The sequence below is a fragment of the Schistocerca gregaria genome, chromosome 1 (assembly GCF_023897955.1).
Source record: "Schistocerca gregaria isolate iqSchGreg1 chromosome 1, iqSchGreg1.2, whole genome shotgun sequence".
Taxonomy (NCBI): Eukaryota; Metazoa; Arthropoda; class Insecta; order Orthoptera; family Acrididae; genus Schistocerca; species Schistocerca gregaria.
The window spans coordinates 225,231,329-225,257,002 of NC_064920.1; the positions used below are offsets into that span (position 1 = coordinate 225,231,329).

The 25,674-nt window shown below is 36.6% G+C and overlaps 1 protein-coding gene across 8 annotated transcripts in view; it reads left to right on the top strand.

Annotated features, from left to right (window-relative positions):
* The window catches only part of LOC126337896 (protein couch potato-like), a 163,917-nt gene that overhangs the window by 132,363 nt on the left and 5,880 nt on the right, over positions 1 to 25,674 (top strand). For 3 of the 8 annotated variants that reach the window (XM_050001507.1, XM_050001509.1, XM_050001508.1), the window contains exon 7: positions 22,820 to 22,997. The exons of 4 other annotated variants lie outside the window; for them this stretch is intronic. In XM_050001507.1, the coding sequence (XP_049857464.1) occupies positions 22,820 to 22,997 (178 nt within the window). Of the gene's footprint in view, positions 1 to 22,819; positions 22,998 to 25,674 lie in introns of those variants that run through there. One more of the 8 variants, XM_050001513.1, reaches the window with a different exon arrangement.

Below are 25,674 nucleotides of genomic sequence, written 5' to 3' on the forward strand. Positions count from 1 at the left end.
AAATTGTACTGCCAACACAAATCTTGTGGCTTGCTTTCTCAAATACAGTGGACAAGTGTTTAACAGCATTGACAATACATTTACTAGAATCTGAGTTAATTTTCAACACGTATAGATTTAAGTGAGCTGCTGTCGGTTCTTAGTAGTTTAACATTATAATAAATGAAAAGCACCAGTTTGCTTTTGTTCTTCAGTATTGATATTTATTGTGTTAACCAGTTTTCAGCTTACAAGGCCAAACTGGTGCTTTTCATTTATTAGTCAGTAACACTTGCTTACTTACACAAAAATCTTATTCGTGCATCATATAATGGAAACGTCTCATGCTCTCACAACATACATTAACTGTTATGCGTTCATAAAGGGTTTATACAGTGCAGTCACCCTTCATGCCTCTGTAGCACAACAAACCATACTAAAAATGATGTATTTTGAAGAGATCTTGAATTTGGTGTAGCACTGAATATAATACAAAAGTATAAATACTAAAATCAGCAAATACGCATGTTATTTTTGGAAGCACAGAGATCTAGATGGCTGCTGCTTGATACGCTTCTGATGTTAATTGAAATGGAGGGAAGAGGGGGTCTGTGTCAAAGTTGAAGCATCATTAAATTTTGTGGCGCAACTGAAAGTAGCATTACTCGAGTGGTGCCACAAGCATTTGAGTGTTTCTACACACAGTTTCAGCAATTTCACTCAAGTGGCGTCACTGGTGTTCTGTGTGGAGACCCACCTTTACTCCCCCTTGTAGTAGATTGACAGAAATCAACTGTGAATAGTGGATAAAAGAAAAAAGAAGCCATCAATTTCAGCATTACAAGACTAAAGATGTCCACTGTAGTTGTGAATGAAATGTCAGTATCTGGTAAATTTATTAATTACTTTCACAAATCTGATGAAATTTCACTTTTCACAAAAATAATAGTAAGTTATTGGTATAGAAAACTTACATTCAATTGAAACAGCCATATTTTATGTCCCATATGTAATACTGTATTTTGCTGGCTAATATAAACATATACTGTAACTGACTGAACATCTCTGTGAATATCTGTTTATCATCATTATCATAAGTCGTCATGCTCATTGCTGAGCATCATAACCCCATGAGCCAAGTATCTCCATCCCAGGCGGTTGCCAGCTTCTCTTAGTGCCTGCTGAAAAGGTAAACCAGAGACGTTCACGATTTGATCTATCCATCTGTTCGCTGCTCTTCCTCTTGGTCTCGTGCCCTTGATCTTTCCTTGCACCATTATTTTCTCTAGATTTTCTGCATCTCTTCTCACAGTGTGGCCAAAGAACTGGAGAAGTTTTTGGATGACTCGAAAAGAAAGGCATCTGGACATATTGAGTTGTTCAATAATGGACACATTTGTTCTTTTTTTGGTCCATTTTATGCATATAATACTACGCCAGCACCAAAGCTCAAACACATCATTGCACTGTTGGTTTCTGGCCTTAAGTGTCCATGTTTAGCAATTAGAAAAGAAGACAGAAAACACGAGTGTTTCAACTAGCTGAATCTTTGTGCTATTTATTATTGTTCTGCGCTGCCACATCTTGGTGAGCTTCTTCATAGCCACTTGCCCTAGCATGATATGTCTTCTTATCCTGTCTTCACAACTTCCCGTGCTGCAGGTGGTTGACCCAAGATAGATGAAGGAATGCACAACTTCCAGCTTCTTTAATCGACTTGTGATGTGGATCTGTTCTTCTCAATCAATTATCACGAGTCTTGTCTTGCAGAGATTGACGTCTAATCCATATGTTAGACTAATGTCATTTATTCTTGTTAGTAGCTCAGCAAGTTCATCTTCGCTGTTGGCTAAAAGCACAGTGTCATCAGCAAAATGGAGGTTGTTGATAGTTCTCCCACCAATTGAGATGCCTTTGGTCCAACCATCAAGAGCTTTCCTAATGACATGTTCTGCATAGATGCCGTACAGTTGTGAGGATAGGACACAACACTGTCCCACACCTTTTGATACACTGAAGGAATCAGACATGCCAGCGAAGTGATTATTGTATAGACTTTTGATCATTGCTATCAAGTGGGGTGGGAGACCAAACTCTGCAAGCACCTTCCACGACTTCCCAGACAACACAGTCAAAGGTTTTCTTATAGTCAAGGAAGCAGATAAAAACAGAAACACAGAAATCTTGCAGTTTTTATATTATCTTTCTTATGTTGAGGATCTGTTCATGAGTTCATTTCCCTTCAACAAAACCTGCTTGTTCTGTCGATATGTGAGGCTGAATGTATGGCTTCAAACGTACTGTTTGAATCCACAAAATAAGATTGAACATACAGTTGTAGCACAACGCAAACTTTGGTGATTTGCCTATTGCATGGCCAATGGTAACTGGGGCTTGCATGGTTTAATAAATTCCTGTTTGTTCATGTTACAAGCTGTAGACATTTCCTCCAGGTAACTGATACAATTCATTGTTGTTATCAGGACTATTTATTCCAGATACAAAACTCATCCAGCGTACCTCTAAATCTTTTTGGAAATTAATGTTTGGTATAATAGCTTGTATTCCATTTTCATTACTTTTTTGTGTTCTCCATATCATATGAGTGTGTTTAAAGCAAAGTACATGAAGAAGGCAGTTGAGGATATCATGATGAAATCTTGAGTGTAAATCTACAAATAAAGACTTCCTACAGAAAGGAATGGAAAAATAGTATTTCAACCATGAAACATCATTCAAAGTTGATACGTTACAAATAATGCAAACTAAGAGGTTGCCCAACCTGGACAGTGGAAGACATGTCACCTGTCCACCTCTGGGGAAGAAAAATCTTTGCAAACTGAACTCGGATCCTGCCCCACCAAAATGAAAGAAAGATCAATTCAGGATCAGTTCAGAAATATCCAGAATATGTTGTGGAGACTGACTAGTAGTGACTGTACCCAGTGCCATGTGTCATGGAACTTCAAAACTCTTTCATCATTTACAGAGCAACCAACATCATTAGCTCGCCTCCCTCTAACCCCCACCTGCTCCTTCCACCCATTCCCTTTCCCATGGTCTGGATTCATACTTAACACAAAGTACAGTAAATTATTTTATGCTTTTATGCTGAGTATGGTACCGGACCAGAAGGAAACACAATATATTAGAACAGAAAGACAAAGTGCTACATGGAAACCCTCAAGATGTAGTAGATAAACATCACCATAGAAATGAAACAAGGTATAGTAAACTGCTTCTGTAGACTACATTAACAACTTTTATTATGCATAAGTGGCTTAAGGCATTTTTCATGTACAACTGTAACACACTAATTGTACTTACAGAGTATGTAAATTAGCATTTTATGCAATTAGCAGAAAAATTACTGAGATCCAAATTAATAAAATTCCCATGCTGTCATCCATAGTTTGCTTTCTTAATAGTTATGGTGAGTGCATCAAATACTGTCAAAGGTTGACAGTTACATTTAAAGCTACTGTATGAAATGAGAATTGTTTACAAGAAAATTTCAAACAGTGGAAACTCCAGGTAGGAATATCAACAATGAAGGAAAAGATAGATTGCTACTTAGCATAAAGAAGACACATCAAGTTGCAAACAGGACACTTAAAAGACACTGACATATAGCTTCCAGCCACAGCATTATTCAATAAAGAGGGACACATACACAACATTCACACACAAATACGAGCAAGCACACGGCCACCAACTCTAGCATCTAGAACCAGCCCGAGATACTGCAGTTGGCTGTCATGTGTCCGTGAGGTGCGTTTGCTTGTGTTTGTGCGTGAATGTTATGTGTGTGTGTCTCTCTTTACTGATGAAGGCTGTGGCTGAAAGCTATATGACAATGTCTTTTAATCATGCCTGTCTGCAATTTGACGTGTCTTCTTAACAGTAAGTAGCACTCATTCTTTTCCTACATTTTTTACAAGAAACTTTTTTTGTATAGTGCTTTTGCAGGTGTAATTTAACAACATCCAAACTGCAAGAAGATTCGTGGAAGAGATGACTTTAATCATTTTTAACACCATTACATTATTTCCTGTTTTATGCACAAGGGCAAGTTATTGACAAATATTTCATCGCAATAATGAACTCGACATTTTAAGGTGAAAGGGATACATTTATGATATTCTTTTGAAGTCATTCATGTTATTTACCAAGAACAACACTAAAAAAAAAAAAATCACTTTTATCCGCATATAAGTGTAAGAATTGCCCCTAACCAATTCAGAGGATGCACTATGACCAATCTCTGAGGGTATAAAGATTGTAAATCATGTACCAATAGTCTGTTAACAAACTACACACAAGAACATAACACACAACTAATCTCAGGAGCTATTAAGCAGAAAACAAGTTAAACATGAGGCAAACAAAGTTATGTTCCCATATGATAGCTGTTGCTGAATGTCACCATATCAGTCATTCATGTGAAGTGTCAAATATTATTACTGACAAATGGCAGCAAATATTTAGCCTACTGAAGAGTAACACAGTATCAATACATTAGATTTCCTTCAGCAGATACAATTAATGCCAATGTCAACATTCTTTAAAAAATATTATCCTGTTATAAAATCACAGTTCTGGTTGTGGTCATGTTGCTACTACTGTGTTAAACTCTCCACTGCCTCAATAGGAGTAATCTTGAGTTTCCTTCATAGTCAGTCAATGGACCAAGGGAACTTCCCTGAGTCAAATATGCAGTAGTGATACTCATTTATTAAAAATAAATATGTCACAGTCCCATTTCACTTCCAACTGTCTTTTGAGAAAATGACCAGAAACTGAGTCATTTTCCCCAGCATAAATTATTAATTGCCTCTTAGTTTGGGTTTTTGAATGGATAGAGAAAACTAAATATGATCTCATAAATGCAGTCTTGTGAAAGGTAAACAACAAAAACAACCCTTTTGACTGTATGTTCCATAAAATTCTACTTTTCAAGCTAAAATGTTGATGGAGTCTTACCTATTGGTCATAGTAATTAACTGCACCACTGAAGTAAAACTGCGCCCAGGATGGGGGAACACAAATCACGGAGTCTCTCAAGGTATGTTATTAGAGATCTGATCCTGTTCCTAACTTTCTTAAATAACCTTCCAATTAGAACTCTAATATTTGCTGATGATACGGCCATACTAATCAAGGATCTAAGCTCATCCCTACCAGACACCTCCTAGATGACAACTGAAAAGATCTGCATGTGGTTCACAGCATACAGCTTAAGTCCCGATCCAGCACAAACTCAAGTTGTGCAGTTTGGAACCAACAAAAATAACCTGTTGCTTCTGAAAAAGACATTAATAATCTCACTGTAAATGAAATGCTTGTGGAAAATTCCTTGGAGTTAAGGCGGATTACAAGTTAAAATGGAGTCAACACACTGAAAAACTTATCGAGGAGCTTAGTTCAGTATTTTTCACACTTAGAAATACCTCTGAGTTCATTGAATACCAGTGTGCTGGCTTGTTTTGCATACTTCCACTCACATTAGTATTGAAGAATTGTATTGTGAAACTATGTAGCTAAAGTAAGCAAAATGCTTATCAGCAGAAGTAAGCAGTAACAATATGTGAAAAGCAGATACTAAAAGATGTTGCAGAGGCATCTTAGAACATTTTGTATTATCCCTACCATTTCTTAGGATATTTACTCTTTTTTGGTATTTATTGCTAGTAATAAAATGTATTTTCAGTTTAAATGTGATTTACACAATACATTACAAGACAGAAAAGTAATTCATATGTAGTATTTGCCTCTTTATGTATTTTCATAGTGCAATTGTATATGCAGACTCATACAAAGATATTCAACAAGGTCACTTCTCAGGCTGATCAAGAAATTTAGTGTCCCATAAATTACAAATAAAGTTAGAAACATACATTATTAGCCACTCATTCAGCTTATTGTCTGCTTATATAAATTCTAGGTTTTAAGATTTGCCAGAACTCCATGGTAATCAACAATGCTCATTATAAACAGACTCCTATTCTTACAGCACAGAAAAAATTATTATTGTATAGTATCAACGTGTTATGTAGATACAAAGATTGTAGTAAACAATAACTATTTAATATAACTGAAAAAGCAACAGCTGTTTGGGAAGAAAACTTGTTCCCTCTTTTTTTGTGTGTTGAAGTTACCTTCAACAACCACAAATAGTTTCTAGCAGTTTGACAATACTGGTAATTATTAATATTATTTCCAACAGCTGTTTTACTATGCCAATGTATACCTTGGCTTGTTCCACATACTTGATGGTTCTTCATAATGGAATCTACAGAACTTTATAAATTAATGAATGTATTATTCTGTAAGATTTGAGTAACTAAAAGAAAGCAAATCAACCCAAGATTTTGTTTGAAAATCATGGTTGTTTATTTATTTAATAATGGGAGAAGAATATCTCTCAGTGAAGTCAAAACATTAGCACCATACACAAATACATGTTGTCAAATCTACTACACAATTTGTCTATACATATTTAAGGTCTGTTACACTGTATTTTCTTTTGGTTTCTTAAAAATGGAGATATATTCACTAGATTAATAGCAACAAGCGCTTGTGTTACTTGTTTAAATTTAACTTTCAAACTAAATTTGAAAAATTAATTAGTAACAAATTCTATAATTTTATTGCCATATATCCAGTTCTTTTCCAAGCTTCACTGTGTTATGATGATGTGCCTTTATCATTATATATGATATAGTAATTTGAATGTCTAAATGCAGTGATGTGAATGACATGTGGCCCAGTCAGTGTTGTTAGGCTTCTCCCCCCCCCCCCCCCCCCCCCCTGCTGAGGCGTCATGCCACATGCCATGGATTGCACGGCCCCTCCCAGCGGAGGTTTGAGTCCTCCCTCGGGCATGGGTGTGTGTGTTGTTCTTAGCATAAGTTAGTTTCAGTAGAGTGTAAGACTGGGTACTGATGACCTCAGCAGTTTGGTCCCTCAGGAATTCACACACATTTGAACATTTTTATGCTTTTTCTGAAAAATAAAAAGTACACTTTCCAACCAAACAAAAGTGAGACAAATAAGGCCCTTTCTTAATTAAAAACTCATAAATACTTACAACAGAGATTGCTTCAAATGTCACACACTTTTCTGTACTTTTCTTGGTTTACCTCAGAATAGAGCTGACCACTTCACAGTGGTTTGCAGAGTAAAGATGAAGAAGTACTCTGATACCTGTTACTATTAGTAGCAAAAGCTTACACTCCTTTGAAAAGAACTGTAATATAATATTTTTCAACTTTGGCTCCAATGAGATCTCACTCAGCACAAATTTCTCTAACTCTAGAGATGAGACGTGCTCTTCTGCATTATTTTTTTCATCATTCTACTCGCTTTGATATAATTTCTGTTAGCCTACCCTCTTTACCTAAACAGTTTTTGTTAGAATTGTGTTTTTTATTTTTTTACTTTCTCTCTTCCCCTTCCAACATGTGCAACCCCTTTTATTCTCCTTTCTTTCTGTTCTTTGGTTGCACCATTCTTTGCACTTTTTTGTAGTATATCTTTGCTTTTTACTCTATTTCTTCTATTATAAAGCAATGAAATAAAAATCATAGTACAGGCATTACAAAATTCTGAGTCTGCCAAATAAGATGGGCCAAATAGGAACATATTACATTCCTGCACTGACAACATATCCAGACCCTTTTCCACTGCAATTAACAGTGTATTAACACCAGGAAATTTTCCTGAACCCCAGAAAATAGTCCACGTAATACCAGTTCTCAAAACAGATGACAGATTGAAAACAGAAAACTAGCGACCAACTTATATCTTGTGTAGCTTCTAAAATTTCATAGAAAAGATACATTCAATAGAATCTAATCTTTGAAAACTGTAACTTATATTGAAAACAAGGGATGTGATGTAGACATATTCTTTGGTTTGAAAAGCCATTTTACTATGTCACTATAACAATACTCTTAGAGAAATTATAGAACAAAGGCATCAGAGTCATTGCTTGTTTTTGTAGCGGTCTTCAGTCCAAAGACTGGTTTGATGCAGCTCTCTATGCTGCTTGAACATGTGCAAGGCTCTTCATCTCCAAATAACTACTGAAACCTACATCCTTCTGCATCTGCTTACTGTATTCTTCTCTTGGTCTCCTTCTACACCTTTTACCCCTTACACTTCCCTCCAATACTAAATTTCTGATCCCTAGATGTCTCAGAATGTGTCATCTCAACCAGTCCCTCCTTCCTATCAGGTTGTGCCACAAATTTATTTCCTTATCAGTTCTATTTAGCACCTACTCATAACTTATGTGTTCAACCCATTAGATCTTCAGCATTTTTCTCTAGCACCACATTTCAAAAGCTTCTGTTCTCTTCTTATCTCTTTATCATTCATGTTTCACTTCCATACATGGCTACATTCCAGAAAAATACCTGCACAAAATGCTTCCTAACACTTAAATCTATATTTGATGCTAACAAATTTGTCTTCTTTAGAAATGCTTTTCTTGCCAATGCTAGCCTGTCTTTCATATCCTCTCTACTCCGACCATCATCAGTTACTTCGCTGCTCAAACAGCAAAACTCATCTACTACTTTAAGTACCTCATTTCCTAATCGAATTCCCTCAAAGTCACTTGATTTTATTCGGCTATGTTCCATTATCCTTGTCTTACTTTTGTTGTTGTTCATCTTATATCCTCCTTTCAAGACAATGTCCATTCAGTTCAACTCCTCTTCCAAGTCCTTTGCTGTCTCTGACAGAATTACAAAGTCACTGACAAAGCTCAAAACCTTTTATTTCTTCTCTGTGAACTTTAATTCCTACTATGAATTTGTTTCCTTTACTGCTTGCTTAATATACAGATTGAATAGCATCAGAGATAGACTACAACCCTGTCTCACTCCCTTCTCAACCACTGCTTCCCTTTCATGCACCTTGACTCTTATAACTGCCATCTGGTTTCTGTACAAGTTGTAAGTAGTATTTCACTCCCTGTATTCTATTCCTTCTATCTTCAGAATTTCAAAGAGGGTATTCCACTTTGTCCACTTATCCTCATCACTATCTGTACTTGAGTTAAACATTTGTGTTGAGCTGCCAAGTCGTATGAAATCTGCTTTTTGTCACTTTTACTAAACACAAAAATCTTCCTTCTTTTTTTAATTTTTCTATTTAGAGCTGAAATCACCAATGCTGTAACTGCTTTATGATTGCTGATTCCCTGTTCTTCGTTAACTGTTTCAAATAGTTCGAGTCCGTTTGTCACCAGAAGGTCTAATATGTTATCGCTACAAGTCAGTTTTCTGTTTAACTGCTCGAGATAGTTTTTAGATAACGCACTTTAAAAAAATTTCACTGGATTCTTTGTCCCTGCCACCCCTTATAAACGTTTGAGTCTCCCAGTCTATATCTGGTAAATTACATTCTCCACCAAAAACTGCAACATGGTCGAGAACAGTATGTTGTATAATGTGCATAAACATTTCTATATATTACCTTGTTATGAACTGGTGAAATGACAGTGTTTTATCTTTGACCTCCTACTCTTTCTGATGCTTTTTCCTCCATGTTTCCATCCCTTCCTCATAACAGGCAGATTCCTCAGTCACAGATCTGAGCAAGTGATGTAGCACAGTGGTACAACACTGGATTCATATTCAGGAGGGCAGTAGTTAAAAACACTGTCAAGCCATCGATGAATCTCTTAAAGTGAACACTGGGATGGTTCCATGGAAACATCTTTCCCCAGTCTGAACTTGTTCTCTATCTTTAATTGTTCTGTCAGCTGCTAGCTGCGAGACAATGATCAAGAGCAAGTCTCCTTTTTTAGAGTTCCAGAAAATTCTTGCTGGGTTGGATGTTACTGTAACTAATAATAAAAATGCATACTAACGCTCTATCCTAGGCAGTGTAAGCTTCTGCACTAATGGCAACAGGGATCAGTTTACTTCTACATCTGAACTCCGCCAACCACTGTGAAGTGCTCCACAGTGTTCTGAGGTAAAATGTGAAAAGTAAGGTCAAGTGTTTGATACTTGAAGCAATCTGTGTTATAAGCATCTATGAGTTACTGAGTGGGAAAGGACATTACTTGTACAATTTTTATTTGGTTGGGACATGTACTTCACATTTTTTCAGTAAATGTATAACAGCATTGACTGCTCCACAAATAATCCCTTTCTACAAATTTAGATTGCTAAATGACTATATCATGTAGAACTTTAAGAGTACCTCATCATCACATAGCTAAGCTAGCATAAGAAAACAATTCTTTCTTTGTTTGTATGGTGTAGTTCTAATAGTATCTGGCTTAATTTTTAACTTATAATTTAAATTTAAACCAGACTATCTCATTCTTTTTCCAACCAATAATTTGATAAATTCAGATAAGGCATGTTTTTGTACTCTAATATGTATCTAATTTTTTGGCAACAAATTTGTACAACATTGCACAACACAATTATAGGGTTACTTTTTCGAAATTCCATAATTTTTTCCCATTGTAATGTAGAATTTTGAAATATGGCTCTAATCAGCCTGCTTCCTACCTCATTAATGTTGCAAATGTGAGGTATCCTGTAAAGTCACCCTCAGGCTCAGAGGTCCTTCAAACAGCAAGGTGCTGACATATGCAAAAAAACAAGGCCAGAGCTTAGCTTGAAAACACCTCTGGGAGTGGCATCAAGGGCGTCAATGAAACCACTCTTTCATTTGGGGCATTGACTCCTACATACTTTACGGTAAAAAAACAACAGTCCAAAGTGTGATGAGCAACTGTGCGACATTCTTGACAACCTTTGACACTGCTGAATTCAACCCTTCTCTAAGGACACTGTAGGTATAGAACCCCCACTGAACATAATCACAAACCTTTGGAGTAGAGCACAACTGCTATTCTTGCTCTGATATACAGGGTGAAAGCATTTGGGGCACTGAACATCATTCGACAAAATTTAAATGTTATCCAAACAGCAAAGATTGTTTATGCTTTCTCAGCCATCTTGTTTTGTGCCCTCCTGTGGCCTGATGAAAGTGTGTGCATCACTGATATGTGCATGAATAACATAAATGAGACCCTCTAGCCCCCCCCCCCCCCCCCCCCCCCCCGGCTCAGCAACGTCTTCAGAGAGCCACCTGCACACCTTTGTTGAGGGCTTTAAAAATGTACATATACAGAGACAGCCAGTCACCAATTATTAAATTATTAGGCACTGGTGTGACAGACATTCCTTTTGAGATCCCTTAGTTTTTGCAAGCAGCCAGGGGGCACTAGTTCAATGAGATTGTACCACTCAGTTCAGGTTTGTCAATATAATTGCCTGTCATACCAGCATCTAGTAATCAGTAACTGGCTGTCTTTATGTACATACATTTTTAAAGTGCTCAACAAAGGTGCGTGTCTGGCATCAAGAGTGTTGCAAAATGGGTGGTTTTAATGGGACCATTTGCCATTTTATTCCTGCATGTGTCATTGTCACACACACTAAAGGAGAACGCAAAAGGTGAGGCTGACAAAGCATAAACACCCTTTGTTGCTTCAGATCATGCTCAGATTTTGTTGCATTGTCCTTAGTTCCTCTGCCCTGTATACTAGAGCAAAATTTGCAATTGTGCTAAACTAAACATGAGTGCAATCACTTTCAGTAGGGTTACAGGCCCACAATGTTCTTTTAGAGAAGAGCTGAATCATCTGGGCAGGTATCAGAAGTATCAAAAACTGTCAAGGTCATCATTCAGTTGCTCCCCACCCTGCGTATTGTCATTTGTGATCGTGAAACATGGGGAAACCAATGCCCTGTGGAAAGAGTAATTTCATTGACACCATTGACAAAGGCGTTTACATGTTGACACTAGTGGCAGTTTGCCACAAATATTTTCATTAGTCATTCACGAGGCAACTGGGCGTCGGAATTCTGACCTCCTTCGCAGAGCCGTGAAAAGGAGGGGGTATCATGACCTTTCCATAGTATAACATGTCTACAGTGCCATTGTGCAGCATTGTGGTGAATTTTAGTGCCAATGTGACATCATTAACCCACATCACATTAACTTCTGAGTTCTGTTCCATATGTTTCGCAACCTTTATGTTTGAAGTGTCATCAAGCCTGAGGGTGACATCTAAGTGCAGCATACCTTTGCACTGGTAGAGAGAAAGGTTGTAGGACCTTTGAGCCAAATTTCAAACGTCTGCATTGCAGTGGGAAATGATTACAGGGTGATGAAAAAGTGACTTTTTAATTGTGCTGCACCGAGTAGTTACAATTTTATTTTTCAAAATCAATTTACTAGAGAAACTTAAATGCATAATAAAAATTCTTAGTGCTTTTAATTCATTGAATGTAATTCAGTTGAAACAAAAGGGAAAAAACTGGAAAGGATCATACATGTAACAGACTGAAAATATGTATAGACAAGTTGTATAGAATATTTTATAATGTGTATTTATGTCTAGCGTTAATGTAATAAAAATGTTGATTAATGCAATGCATAATTATAATTTTAGAAATATGTGTACTGAGTTTTATTAGTAGGCAGACAAAGTGACAGATTGCAGCTTCAAATCAAAGCCAATTTGAACAAGAATGAAATCTTGAGAATGGGTCTGCATACCCAAAACAAGTAGTGGAGGAACAAACAAATAAGAAAATAAAGTGTAACTGTGGAACTCTCGGAATAATACTTCCAGCTGCTGAAAACCACATAAAATTTTCCTTATAAAATAATGGGAAAGATCACAAAACCAGATTAATGATGCTAATTGCCAAGTGTGATATGGTTCATAATTAGCCAAATATTTATTTCATGTTTTTCTCCATAAAGTACTCTTACCTGTATGATAGGCTAACCACTTGTAAAACAGAAAGCGTTCAGTAATGAACTTGACTCAACTGAGACAATAATAATCAGTAACTATGTATTTTACCATTCAATAAATTATGAAGACAACATTTTTCTGCATTGTTAGCTCTACAGAAAATTGTGCAGCTGGGAGATTAGTGTTGTAACTTCATATTTCTACATCATAATTTCATGTGTGTCCATTTTTTTTAATTTTTTGTTGGGCACAACACATCCTGATTTTGCATACTATGTACCTGATGGGCACAGATAAGACAATCATAATTTATCATAGTTTCTCAATTTTACTGTCACAATCATAATTATTGAGTTTGATAGAGATCTATAGAAAGAGGACATATGAAAGGAGATGCACTAAAAATCCATTTTCAGGACACAACTTTTATTAAACAGTAAAATTAAATAAAAAACTTCAATTTTAAGTTACTTATATACCAACTGAGATCACTCTCATTCATGCAGAATCAGTGGAATGAATGCATTGACATAAAGAGATGTATTGTTGGAAAACTGTATTTGCATGTGACACGCAAATCACATTCTGACATCCTTCTGTGATCCACTTTTGATACAAGGGATAAGTGGTGCTTTATCTTGATCTACAATTTACAGAAATATTTTATGGGCTGGCCGGCAGCCTGTAAAAAATAGTAGTAGTTTTCATATTTCTTCAGTATAGCAGTCTGAGAATAAGTTGATGATCTGACATTTTTGATACTCTGCTCTAATCAGTTTCCCAGTTGATTGCCACCCTGGGAACCTGTACCACCCACAATCAACATTGGCCAGCACTTTGTGTTTTGGCTCATATCGTAAGTACCACACAGTTGATCTGTAGTTTCAACACCATCTTTTGTTGAGTTATATAAAGTAACTATACATAATTTCTTTTTCCTTCCAAATTTTGGATCAATGTCATCATCATCATCATCATCATCATCATCATCATCATCATCATCGTGAACTGAAGATACGACAACCACATTTTTTTTTTCTCACACACAGCATGTTGGAAACCAAAACCTTCTCATCATTACACCCAAACATACTGCCAGATCGTTTCTTCCCATTTACATCAACAAAATCTGAACAGCAATTGCTTTTTATTTTTTCTAACATTTAAACATACAACACTTTCTTTGTCTTCAAATTATCTTCAGAACCAACATCAGAAAGTCACTTATCAGTAGCAATATTGTGACCAGATCCAGACAAAGGCTTAGCCATTAACTTTATTACTCCTCTTAGCTTGCTGCTGGCACAGAAAGAACATGTTGGTTACCATCGAATATAAAACTCCAAGTTAGCTGTATCAGCTATCATGCATCAGTGAGAGTAAAATTTGGTTGGTTTTGAGAAAACACAAATCTACTCCAAAAATCCAAAAGCATTTTATCTATAGTGACATTATCACCATCCAGTAATTTTTCTGAGAATTTTCCATGAATGTCAAAGATTGGATTTGACCACACTTAATCAGGGACATTAGTGATGATGTGAGATCACTGGTCTGAGCATCTTTTCCCACATAAAAGTTTCTTGTTTTGTTGTTCTTTTCTTCTTCATCTTCATGAGCCTACTCATCAGGTTACTCTGTTGCAGAAACCCCTTCACATTCTTCTGCCTCATCTTGAGAATCAATGTCACACTTTTTTCCCAAACCCAGTCTTCAATGGGTCTTCTTTGCTTTTACACATAACTAAATTTCATTTACTTTTGAAATGGCATGGGTTAGGCAAACCACAGAAATTCTTGAGAGAAGAAGAAAGGCATGTCAGCCGTGCCAGTAAGGTTGGTTGAGCAACTTTTTGAAAATGCTGTTAATTCACACAATGATAACTGTGCTGTTATTCCTATTGTATGAAATGGTTTTGAAAATACTCTTGTATGTTTGTTAAAAGCCATGGCTAAATTTTCTCAGGGTGCTATCGCCAGAAATATCACATGCGTCCTAATATGAAAAATATTACAATATGCCATTTTCCATTTATGGAGATTATTCTTTTTAATACTTTTAGCATGAAATAAGTATTAAAAGAGCTCATATAATTTTTATCATTAATGGCATTGCTACAACAATGAGCCTACACAAAAATGGCCAGGCAAACATTTAATTATTATGTAACTAAATCACATTCAGGAAAGATACTCGCTACTGACAAAAAAGCATTTTATAACCAGTAGTTTCGTATACATTCAAACAAATTCTAATATTGCTATAGATAATTGTATGAATTACAGGCTGTGAACAATAAGGATCTGTCAGCTAGAACATTCAGAATTGAGAGGGCAATGAAACAAGAAACACTCATTCTTTTTATACAAATGCAGAAAGATCAAAATTATTTCAATTGAGCTCAGATCATGCTTCTTTATTGTTGTGTATTGATAACCTATTTATACTACTATTTCTTTTGGAGGCTGTGCTATGTCAGCCATGCCAGTCAGGTTGGTTGAACACAACAGATGGTTAACTCAAGTGCCTCTTTTTGTCTGGACCAACTACATTTCCACATGTAATTCACCTGGACTTTATGCCTTATCTCTGTGGTTATTACTTCAATTAGTACATGGTTTTGTACAAAATAAAGTAAAGCATGCTCATCATTGTTGAGACAACCAGATTATGTTAAGATAGTTTTATTTTGCTTATGTTACCACTGAGGGTTCACAGAATGAACAGTGTTCATCTGTATTAGAAATATTAATGCTGCAAACATTATTTTCTCCAATTCTAATGATTTCCATATTGAAATGAGTGACACAGACTCCTTTTGTCTGGAAAATTTTCATTTTCCATATTAATGACACACTTTTTGATCCATTTGATCTTTGGCTTTCTCAAAACTTTCTTAGTCCTTAGAAAATATCATGTAAAGGGAAAGATAAAAAACCTACTCGCCAAGTGGTGGCAGAAGAACACACACACACACACACACACACACACACACACACACACACACACACACACACAAAATGTTTAACTTTTACAAGCATTTGGAGCCAGCAGCTCCTTCTTCTGGCAGCAGAGTTGAAGGGGAAGGGAGAGGTTGTGAAGGAAAAGAACTGGAGAGGTTTAGGAAAAGTGCTACATTTCAGAAAAGTCCCATGATCTGGGGTTCTGGGTGACTCTTCTGAAAAGCATCCCTTTTCCTTCACCCCTCCTCCTTCTGCTTCAACTCTTCTGTCAGAAGGAGCGGCCACTGGCTCCAAAAGCTTGTAAAAGTTAAACATTTGTGTGTGTGTGTGTGTGTGTGTGTGTGTGTGTGTGTGTGTTTTTCTCCTGTTGCTACTTTGTGAGTAAATTTTTTATCCATCCATTTACAAAATATCAGTATCATTAGAGTAAAATTGGCCAAGTAAAAGTGGAAATATATGCTGTTGACCTAAACTGGTGTAATGTAATGTGTACTACAAAATAGATGTTGATGGTATATGAGGAGGGTTCAGAAAGTAACAGCTGTTCTAGCATGGCACTAGTGTTCATGTGCACAGTACTGGCTCTGTCATATATGCATGTACTCTGATTCAGTAAGTTTCCAGCTCTGAAAGCGTAAACTTGTTCTTCTTATAACATCAAAACGTGTATGCTGTAATAAAAAATCCCATAAAATATGAAAGCATTTCAGCAGCAGACATTCAGCATCAGTTGTGTACTGTATATGGTCCAAATGTTAATAGTGAAGGTGCTGTGTGGCAATTTGTCTGATTTTTTTAAAGTGCAGAACAAACTTTCATGATGAAGAGAGGAGTAGTAGGGCTTCTGTTGTGACTACTGATTTCGTTAAGAAAGCTGACATACAACCAAGTCTTGGCACCACTGATTTTCCATCTTTTCACTCACATAAGGCAGTGGCTCTCATTGCAGCACTTAAATCATGATGTCAAACTTCAAAATGTCTTGAAAGGTTGGCATCCATGTGGCCCAGTTTTATTTAGGAGGAGTAAATTAGTTAAACACTCTGAACAAACACTTAAATTTAAATGGTGACTGTGTTGAAAAGTAGCAAAAAGCTGTAATTTCGAGGTATACAAAATTATTTTTTTCCATGCAAGTTTATTATTTACAGCCAAATGGACACTACTTTCCAAATTGCTCTCATATAATCTCTTGAGTATGTAAATTGGACCTCAACTATTATTACTAAAGGATACACTAAAGTCTAATTTCAGTGAGAGATAGAAAGTAATAAATATAAATTACCATCACACGAATGTGAACCTCGGTGTGTGATACATCAATTATGTTCTTTAAATGTACCACACATGGTAATATCACAAGCGTTTTTTTTTTCCTTTTTAGTTTGTGAATCCAAGAGTAACAAGATCTGACTTCAAACTGATTTCCAGTTCCATCATTTCGTTCTACTCCCAGATGCTGCTACATAAACGGTGCATTCTCATGTTAATAAAATCATAGTCTCTGAACTGTTCCTCACTGTGTGCAGTACATATTGCTGTAAAATGTACTTACATCCTCCTGCATTTATGTAAGCATAATAACCAAACCACACACTAATCACAAAAATGCCCCCATAGTGTGACACCAACTTCTCCACACTTCGCTGTTGGTACTACACATGATGGCAGGTAAGAAACTCTAGGAATTTGCCAAACACAGACCCTTCCATCACATTGTGGCAGAGGAACAGAATGACTTTTTACTCCAAATCATTTGTTTAGAGATTTCTGCTGTCCACGTTTTTGACATCAACTCAAGCGTCACTTAGCACTGGCTGCAGAAATGCTTGGCTTATGAGGAGGTGCTTAACCATAGTACCTCATTCTTTTTCACTCTCTGCACACAGTCACTGTGCTAGCTGGACAGTTGATAGCACTTTTTACTCCAAATCATTTGTTTAGAGATTTCTGCTGTCCACGTTTTTGACATCAACTCAAGTGTCACTTAGCACTGGCTGCAGAAATGCTTGGCTTATGAGGAGGTGCTTAACCATAGTACCTCATTCTTTTTCACTCTCTGCACACAGTCACTGTGCTAGCTGGACAGTTGATAGCACTTTGGAACTCAGCTGGTAGCACTTTGGAGCTCATGAGAGATTCCTTTCACTGATTTCCTGCAGTATTTTACATCCACCCTTGCCAATGCTTGACAGTTCCTTTCCATCAGTATGTGAGATCTGCCTGGACCTAGTTTAGCTGTGTTTCTTTCTTTGTATTTCTACTGCACAGTCACATCACCAATAGTTGACTTGGGCAGCTTTATAAGGATTGAAATGTTCCTCGCGTATTTGTTGTTGAGGTGACATCCAGTGACTAGTCCACATTTGAATTCACTGAGCTCTCCTGGCTGACCCGTTCTTCTGCTGCTGCTTTTGTACTGACAGCACAATACTTCCTGCCTCCTTTCATATTGGTTGGCCTGCCTCTCATCACATCTAGTGGTCAGTACCACATTACACAGGGGTGTCCATACACTTTTGATTAGATGATGCTTATTGTTATAAAATTATCCAGGTAAACATCTAATATTCTGTGTAATCTGCTTGTTTGCTTTTCTTTATACCGATTTTCCCATCAACCACACTGTTGACAGTTGATGGATGCACTAAACCACTTCCAGTTACACTGTACTCATTAATGTGTTGTTTCTCCATAATTCTCTTTGGTTTAATAAGAAATATAGTCACTTTGTTTGTTTTCTTCAGTTCCACAATCTTCTTATTTCCGTACATTATTCAGTAAGAATTACTGTTTTTGCCAAATAATGCCATCTACCTGGAACATTATTACATGAGATAGGTTGCCCTACTATCTTCACTTTCTGCCATGATCACAGTCAGTGCCTGATATGTGAGAGTTCCTGCTGGTATGCCATACCAGCATCTCCGATAAAAAAAGCACTTAAATAAAATTTTAAGACATGAAAATTTACAAAAAATGAAAACTACTCCCAGGAGGTCACAGTACCAGAACCTCCTTTTCTACGAAAGCACTAAGGGCACTGAATCATAAAAACTTAAGCCCATAGTTTCATTCATCTTGTCTAACTGGTAACATTTTGAAGCATTTCAGGATTTGGAAATGAAAAGTTTCTGATATCCTCTTGGTATCCATATTCCCACAGCAAAATTTTTTTAAGAAGATGTTTTCTTCATTTACTACACTTTATCCTCTGAATGTGAGAGAAGTAATAGCTAGTGACATATAAACTGGACTAAAGAAATGATAGTATAATGTAAAAGTCCTTTATTTCAGACACCATGCATACTGGAAACTTTCAGAAGAAATTTATTTTCTCATTATTTGCACGAAGTTGTAAGAACTATAGTATATGACCCATTATTCCAAAGCAGTTTATTTTACTCATTCCGGTATTTCAGGGTTTCCAAAAGTAAGACTTCTGAGACTACCATCAAAGTCAAGCCCATAAAATTGTTTCCCATACCCAACAAACCTCATACTGCACTTGAAGGTCATGTATCCTCTAAAATCCTTCACTTTTTGACCGGCAACTTGTTCACAAAATGAGGACAAAGTCTGATGAGATATTAAGGTGACATGAATAATAAAGTTGTTGTTGTTGTGGTCTTCAATCCTGAGACTGGTTTGATGCAGCTCTCCATGCTACTCTATCCTGTGCAAGCTTCTTCATCTCCCAGTACCTACTGCAACCTACATCCTTCTGAATCTGCTTGGTGTATTCATCTCTTGGTTTCCCTCTACGATTTTTACCCTCCACGCTACCCTCCAATACTAAATTGGTGATCCCTTGATGCCTCAGAACATGTTCTACCAACCGATCCCTTCTTCTAGTCAAGTTGTGCCACAAACTTCTCTTCTCCCCAATCCTATTAAACACCTCCTCATTAGTTATGTGATCTACCCATCTAATCTTCAGCATTTTTCTGTAGCACCACATTTCTAAAGCTTCTATTCTCTTCTTGTCTAAACTATTTATCATCCATGTTTCACTTCCATACATGGCTACACTCCATACAAATACTTTCAGAAACAACTTCCTGACACTTAAATCTATACTCGATGTTAACAAATTTCTCTTCTTCAGAAACCAGTTATTTTGCTCCTCAAATAGAAAAACTCCTTTACTACTTTAAGTGTCTCATTTCCTAATCTAATTCCCTCAGCATCACCCGACTAAATTAGACTACATTCCATTGTCCTCGTTTTGCTTTTGTTGATGTTCATCTTATATCCTCCTTTAAAGACAATATCCATTCCATTCAACTGCTCTTCCAAGTCCTTTGCTGTCTCTGACAGAATTACAATGTCATCGGCGAACCTCAAAGTTTTTATTTTTTCTCCTTGGATTTTAATACCTACTCCAAATATTTCTTTTGTTTCCTTTATTGCTTGCTCAATATACAGAATGAATAACATTGGGGAGAGGCTACAACCCTGTCTCACTCCCTTCCCAACCACTGCTTCCCTTTCATGCCCCTCAACTCTTATAACTGCCGTTTGGTTTGTATACAAATTGTAAATAGCCTTTCGCTTCCTGTATTTTACCCCTGCCACCTTCAGAATTTGAAAGAGAGTATTCCAGTCAACATTGTCAAGAGCTTTCTCTAAGTCTACAAATGCTATAAGCGTAGGTTTGCCTTTTCTTAATCTAGCTTCTAAGATAAGTCGTAGGGTCAGTATTGCCTCACGTGTTTCAATATTTCTAGGGAATCCAATTTGATCTTCCCCTAGGTCAGCTTCTACTAGTTTTTCCATTTGTCTGTAAATAATTCGAGTTACTATTTTGCAGCCATGACTTATTAAACTGATAGTTTGGTAATTTTCACATCTGTCAACACCTGCTTTCTTTGGGATTGGAATTATTATATTCTTCTTGAAGTCTGAGGGTATTTCACCTGTCTCATACATGTTGCTCACCAGATGGTAGAGTTTTGTCAGGACTGGCTCTCCCAAGGCCATCAGTAGTTCTAATGGAATATTGTCTATATTTGTATTTGTAAAGGCAAAGTAAACTGCCATGACAGCACAGTACAAACAAAGTAAAATCCAGAATGAAATGTAATTATAACTATTACCTATGAGGATAAACCATTTCTCACCAAATAGTAGAGGTCCTGAGCAAGAGACTGGCACGTGGAAATGTTTAAAACTTCCAAAGTCTAGCACAATCTATTGTCTACCAGCGTTGCAGCTTGACTGGACTGTAGCACTGGAAAACAATATTGACTGCTCAGTGTTCACTAGTTTTTATTAGGTGAATAGTGAACTCTTCTGATGCATATTAAAAGTGTATTTAATTATAATTTGCTTGTACAAAAGGGTTATCTGACAAATACTGAAAAGCAAAGAAGTGCAATGAACAGTAATTACATGATGTACATCATGAAGAGGGGCAAACATGAGATGAGAAAAAGCAACACTCAGTGTGTTCCAAATGTGTAAGATCTCATGCTTTGACAGCATTGATTATGTATAATGTACCCCTGATACTTCAGTATGTCAAAGAACACCTAGAACACAACAAGCTGCATTGTTGACATCAAAATATTGGGCCAAGAAGACACAACAATCTGGCATCATACCTGCAAAAACATTATACATGTGCTAAATGTGTTGGTATTATGAGTACTTGCAAAATATTCCTGTTGTGAAGCTACCTAATCAAGTTTTAAGTGTGCATTTTAATTGTATAGCAATATGACATGAAGTTCTTATGGGAGGCAAAATTACTATTATGGTTTTTATCTAGAATATATGATGCAACTAATTGATGGCTATACAACACTAAATAATTCATGATTCTGTAACTATCATAGTCCACATATTTACTTAATTTTCCCATTCAGTTTTGTTTAACTTCTGTCATTAAGGAATGTTGCCTGTTTAAATCATAAATAAAGGGCACTTGTAAAATGAAAATATATATATATTAGAGGAGAAAACACACCAAGCATAGAATGTATTTTTAAGTGGATAGAAAATATTTTCAGTGCATTTAAAAATAATGTTAAAACTATTTAGTAGTAACCTTACAACATATGTAAATATCCATAAATGCCACATTACGTTGTGTGTGTGTGTGTGTGTGTGTGTGTGTGTCTGAACACCCATGTGTGCTCGCGCTTGCATACATATTGTGAGTTGTACCTGTGTATTCACTTTGCAGATTGAATGAACTAGTGTATTTTATTGCATCTCTTATTCACAAAATGACAGTTTTAGTACTAAATAGAATAGTTACAACAAGAGGAGATGCACTTGCATGTGGTTGGCAACTTTGTTCCACACTATACTGTACAGCTGCGTCCTGTAGAGTAGTATCGTTGGGCATGTGTGTTGGTCACTGTTGTTGTACTAGTTCGACCTAAACATCTGAAAGCACACCTTAGTCCTCATCAAATGCAGGAAATTAATGTATGTTTCACTACAAATTTGCTGGGGCCTATCATATTTCTGTTGCAACAAATGCAATTATATCAAAATTATTTGTTCATATAGATGGACTAACATTTCACACCTGCTTAAAAATACAAAAACAGAAATTTAAAAATTAAGAGGACAATTTTTTGTTCTTTGTCCTGTTCCGTTTCCACTCTGGAAAAAAAAAGAAAAAAAAACATTAAAACAGAGTATTACACTTTAAATTTTGATTTAAGATGCTGGAACACCCCAAATCTTTCTTAACATACTCCTGATTCATGAAATACAAAATTGGAAACTCATGCCTCACTTCATGGCATCGTGTGAAATAAATCTGTCGCATAGTTTCCCTGTTAGTGTAAATTATTAACTTATTTAATCTTTAATTACTCCTTGTAAGCTACCTCTGCATGCACTTTTGGGTTTGGTGTGGTGGCTTAGCACTGTTTTGTGTAACAACAACATAAATTAAATGATTTACAAACTGCAACGCAAAACTAAAAATCAATACCTCTAAGGGTGTCCTAACATTATTCCTGTGGATAACGTTCAATTGGGAACTTTCAGATGTTTGGGCATGTGTCCCCATCCTCTTCCTAACATGGCACATTCTTATCTGTGTGCACAGCTTCCCCGGCTTCTGTCGCCTCCGCATGCACACCAAGGGAGGGTCCCCCGTCGCTTTCGTCGAGTTTCAAGATGTGCGCTGCGCTGCCCAAGCCATGGCCAACCTGCAGGGCTCCTTCTTGCTCTCCTCTGACCGGGGAGCCATTCGTATCGAGTACGCCAAAAGCAAAATGGCAGAGGTTGGTAGGCTGGGTGCTCACAAACTTAGATCAGAACAGGAAGAGCTGAAGAGAAATGAGATATAAACTAGTTCTAAAGATATTTTTTTGAAACACTTAACACTGATGCTGAAACATAAAGAGGGAAATTACAACTGAAACATTCCAACACAAAAGGAGTCACAGAAACCAAAGAGTGTGACATCTTGATAGATACACAAACAATCATTTACAAACCAAAAAATGCATATTTTTGGGCTGAAGAGGAAATAAAGGAAAGAAAGTAAAGTGTCAGGGTGATGAATGGGTAGGTCGCTGTGATTCAGCAGCAGTCAGCTAGCTGCACCAGAAGCAGTTGCAGTCCAAACAGAAGGAAAGACAAATGTCCTATGTATTTACTATTTGATTTCTCTCCTCTATTCAGTACATCTGTTGCCATCCAGTTCTGAATCGTCTGCACTCATTACCCTTTGGATTCTACTGTTTTTCTCCAACTCTGTTTAGCTTTAAAAGTTCAAGAATCTGACTGTGTTTGTGACAGTTATTATGATTTTCATCTTTGATGGTACACATTTTCTGTATATCTTTCATTCTGCCATGTGAGGAAAAATGATTTTTTATTTATGTATTACTTATATTATGGATGCTACTTATTTCACACAGGTTCCTATCACACTCTGCAAGCATGATGGAGAAGCAAGTGAATTTTTGGATGACTTACATTTATAGTTGTTGGAAAAAACCCTGACCATTACCCTTTTTTTTAATATACAGATATGTTGCCTTCTAGTAAATTAATTACTGTAGAGAGTGATGCTCTGCACATCGCATTTATAATTAGAGCACCAAATAAATACCCACTTTTGCATTTAATGTAGTTCCCATAACTGGATTTCAAATCATATATATGCAACATTTCTTGAAACATGTTTTGAATTCCATTGCAGCTACATTTACTCTTAGACCCTTCACTGGCATGTATGGCGACATGCTGCTTGTATAACACTTTTTCTGCAGAATTTGATTTTCTTCCTTGTATTGGATGCAGTAAACCAGATGTGATCAGTAATAAAACAGTTGCTGTATGTGTTTCTGAAAAGTCCGTAAAACTGCTTGCTCACTAATATCATTAACAACTACACTCCCATTCCTAACAGTACGTACATGATTCTTTTAGCATATTTCCCTGGCATTGCCTCCTATCTTTGCAGTAGTATTTGGGATGTTTGTGTCATGTTGGGTAATTAATTAACCATAAGTATACCATATTTCTAAGTATATGTAATTATATGTTGTTAAAAACAAAGAATCCGAGACTTACCAAGCGGGAAAGCGCCGGTAGACAGGCACAATTAAATAACACACAAACACATACACAAAATTACAAGCTTTCGCAACCGGTGGTTGCTTCATCAGGAAAGAGGGAAGGAAAAGGAAAGATGAAAGGATATGGGTTTTAAGGGAGAGGGTAAGGAGTCATTCCAATCCCGGGAGCGGAAAGACTTACCTTAGGGGGAAAAAAGGATAGGTATATACTCTAAGGTAAGTCTTTCCGCTCCCGGGATTGGAATGACTCCTTACCCTCTCCCTTAAAAACCCACATCCTTTCATCTTTTCTTTTCCTTCCCTCTTTCCTGACGAAGCAACCACCGGTTGGAAAGCTCATAATTTTGTGTTATTTTATTGTGCCTGTCTACCGGCGCTTTCCCGCTTGGTAAGTCTTGGATTCTTTGTTTTTAATATATTTTTTCCCATGTGAAAGTTTCTTTCTATTTTAATTATATGTTATATTATACTATATCTCATATTTTGTCTACACACATTTTAGTTACTGCATATATTTATGAAACATTGTTTTCTTATTTTTTGTGTGTTTTCATGTCTGTGGAATGTTTTAAAGAAGCCACACAATATTTATTTGTACTTATCAATTAGCAGTAATTCTGATTTGTTATAGTAACTACATTACCAAAGATGAAAAGGGAAGTAAGCATGAAATCATGGAATTGGGAGTATATAACAGTACCTACATTACAGTGACAGTTGGCAGAAAACTCCAGGATCAGACGTACAATTTATTTTAGCTATGAATCCATGATACTGACCCATATTTTATGATAGAAGCAACAGCCCTATTTACGTCCATTTTAAAATGGAATATAACATTTCAAATTTACCTATGTGTTACTGTGAAAACATCACTGATAGGAGCTTTTGGAAGATTTACTCTGATTCCTGATCATATTAGCTTTGGGGCCATTCAAATCCACAAAGATGAATAAGTACTGGAATGGTCAGTATTATCCACAGAGAGAAGAAAGATTGTCTTGCCTACATGAAAAATCAAACAAATATAACAGTAACAACAAGAATCTTTCTGGCAGATTGAAACTGTATGCTGGACCAAGATTCAAACCTCAGCATTCCAGGTTCATGACATGGTCTGACACACAATTTTAATCCACCAGGAAGTTTCATATTGATGCACACTCTGCTAGAGAGTGAAAAATTCAGTATGAATTGGACAGATTGCTAATCACTACATACAGGAAGCTCTGAGCAGCAGCTAGGCACCCTTAGATGAAGACTGGCAGATATTGTTAGCTGTTAAACAAAATTCTAACACACACACACACACACACACACACACACACACACACACACACACACACACACACAGAGAGAGAGAGAGAGAGAG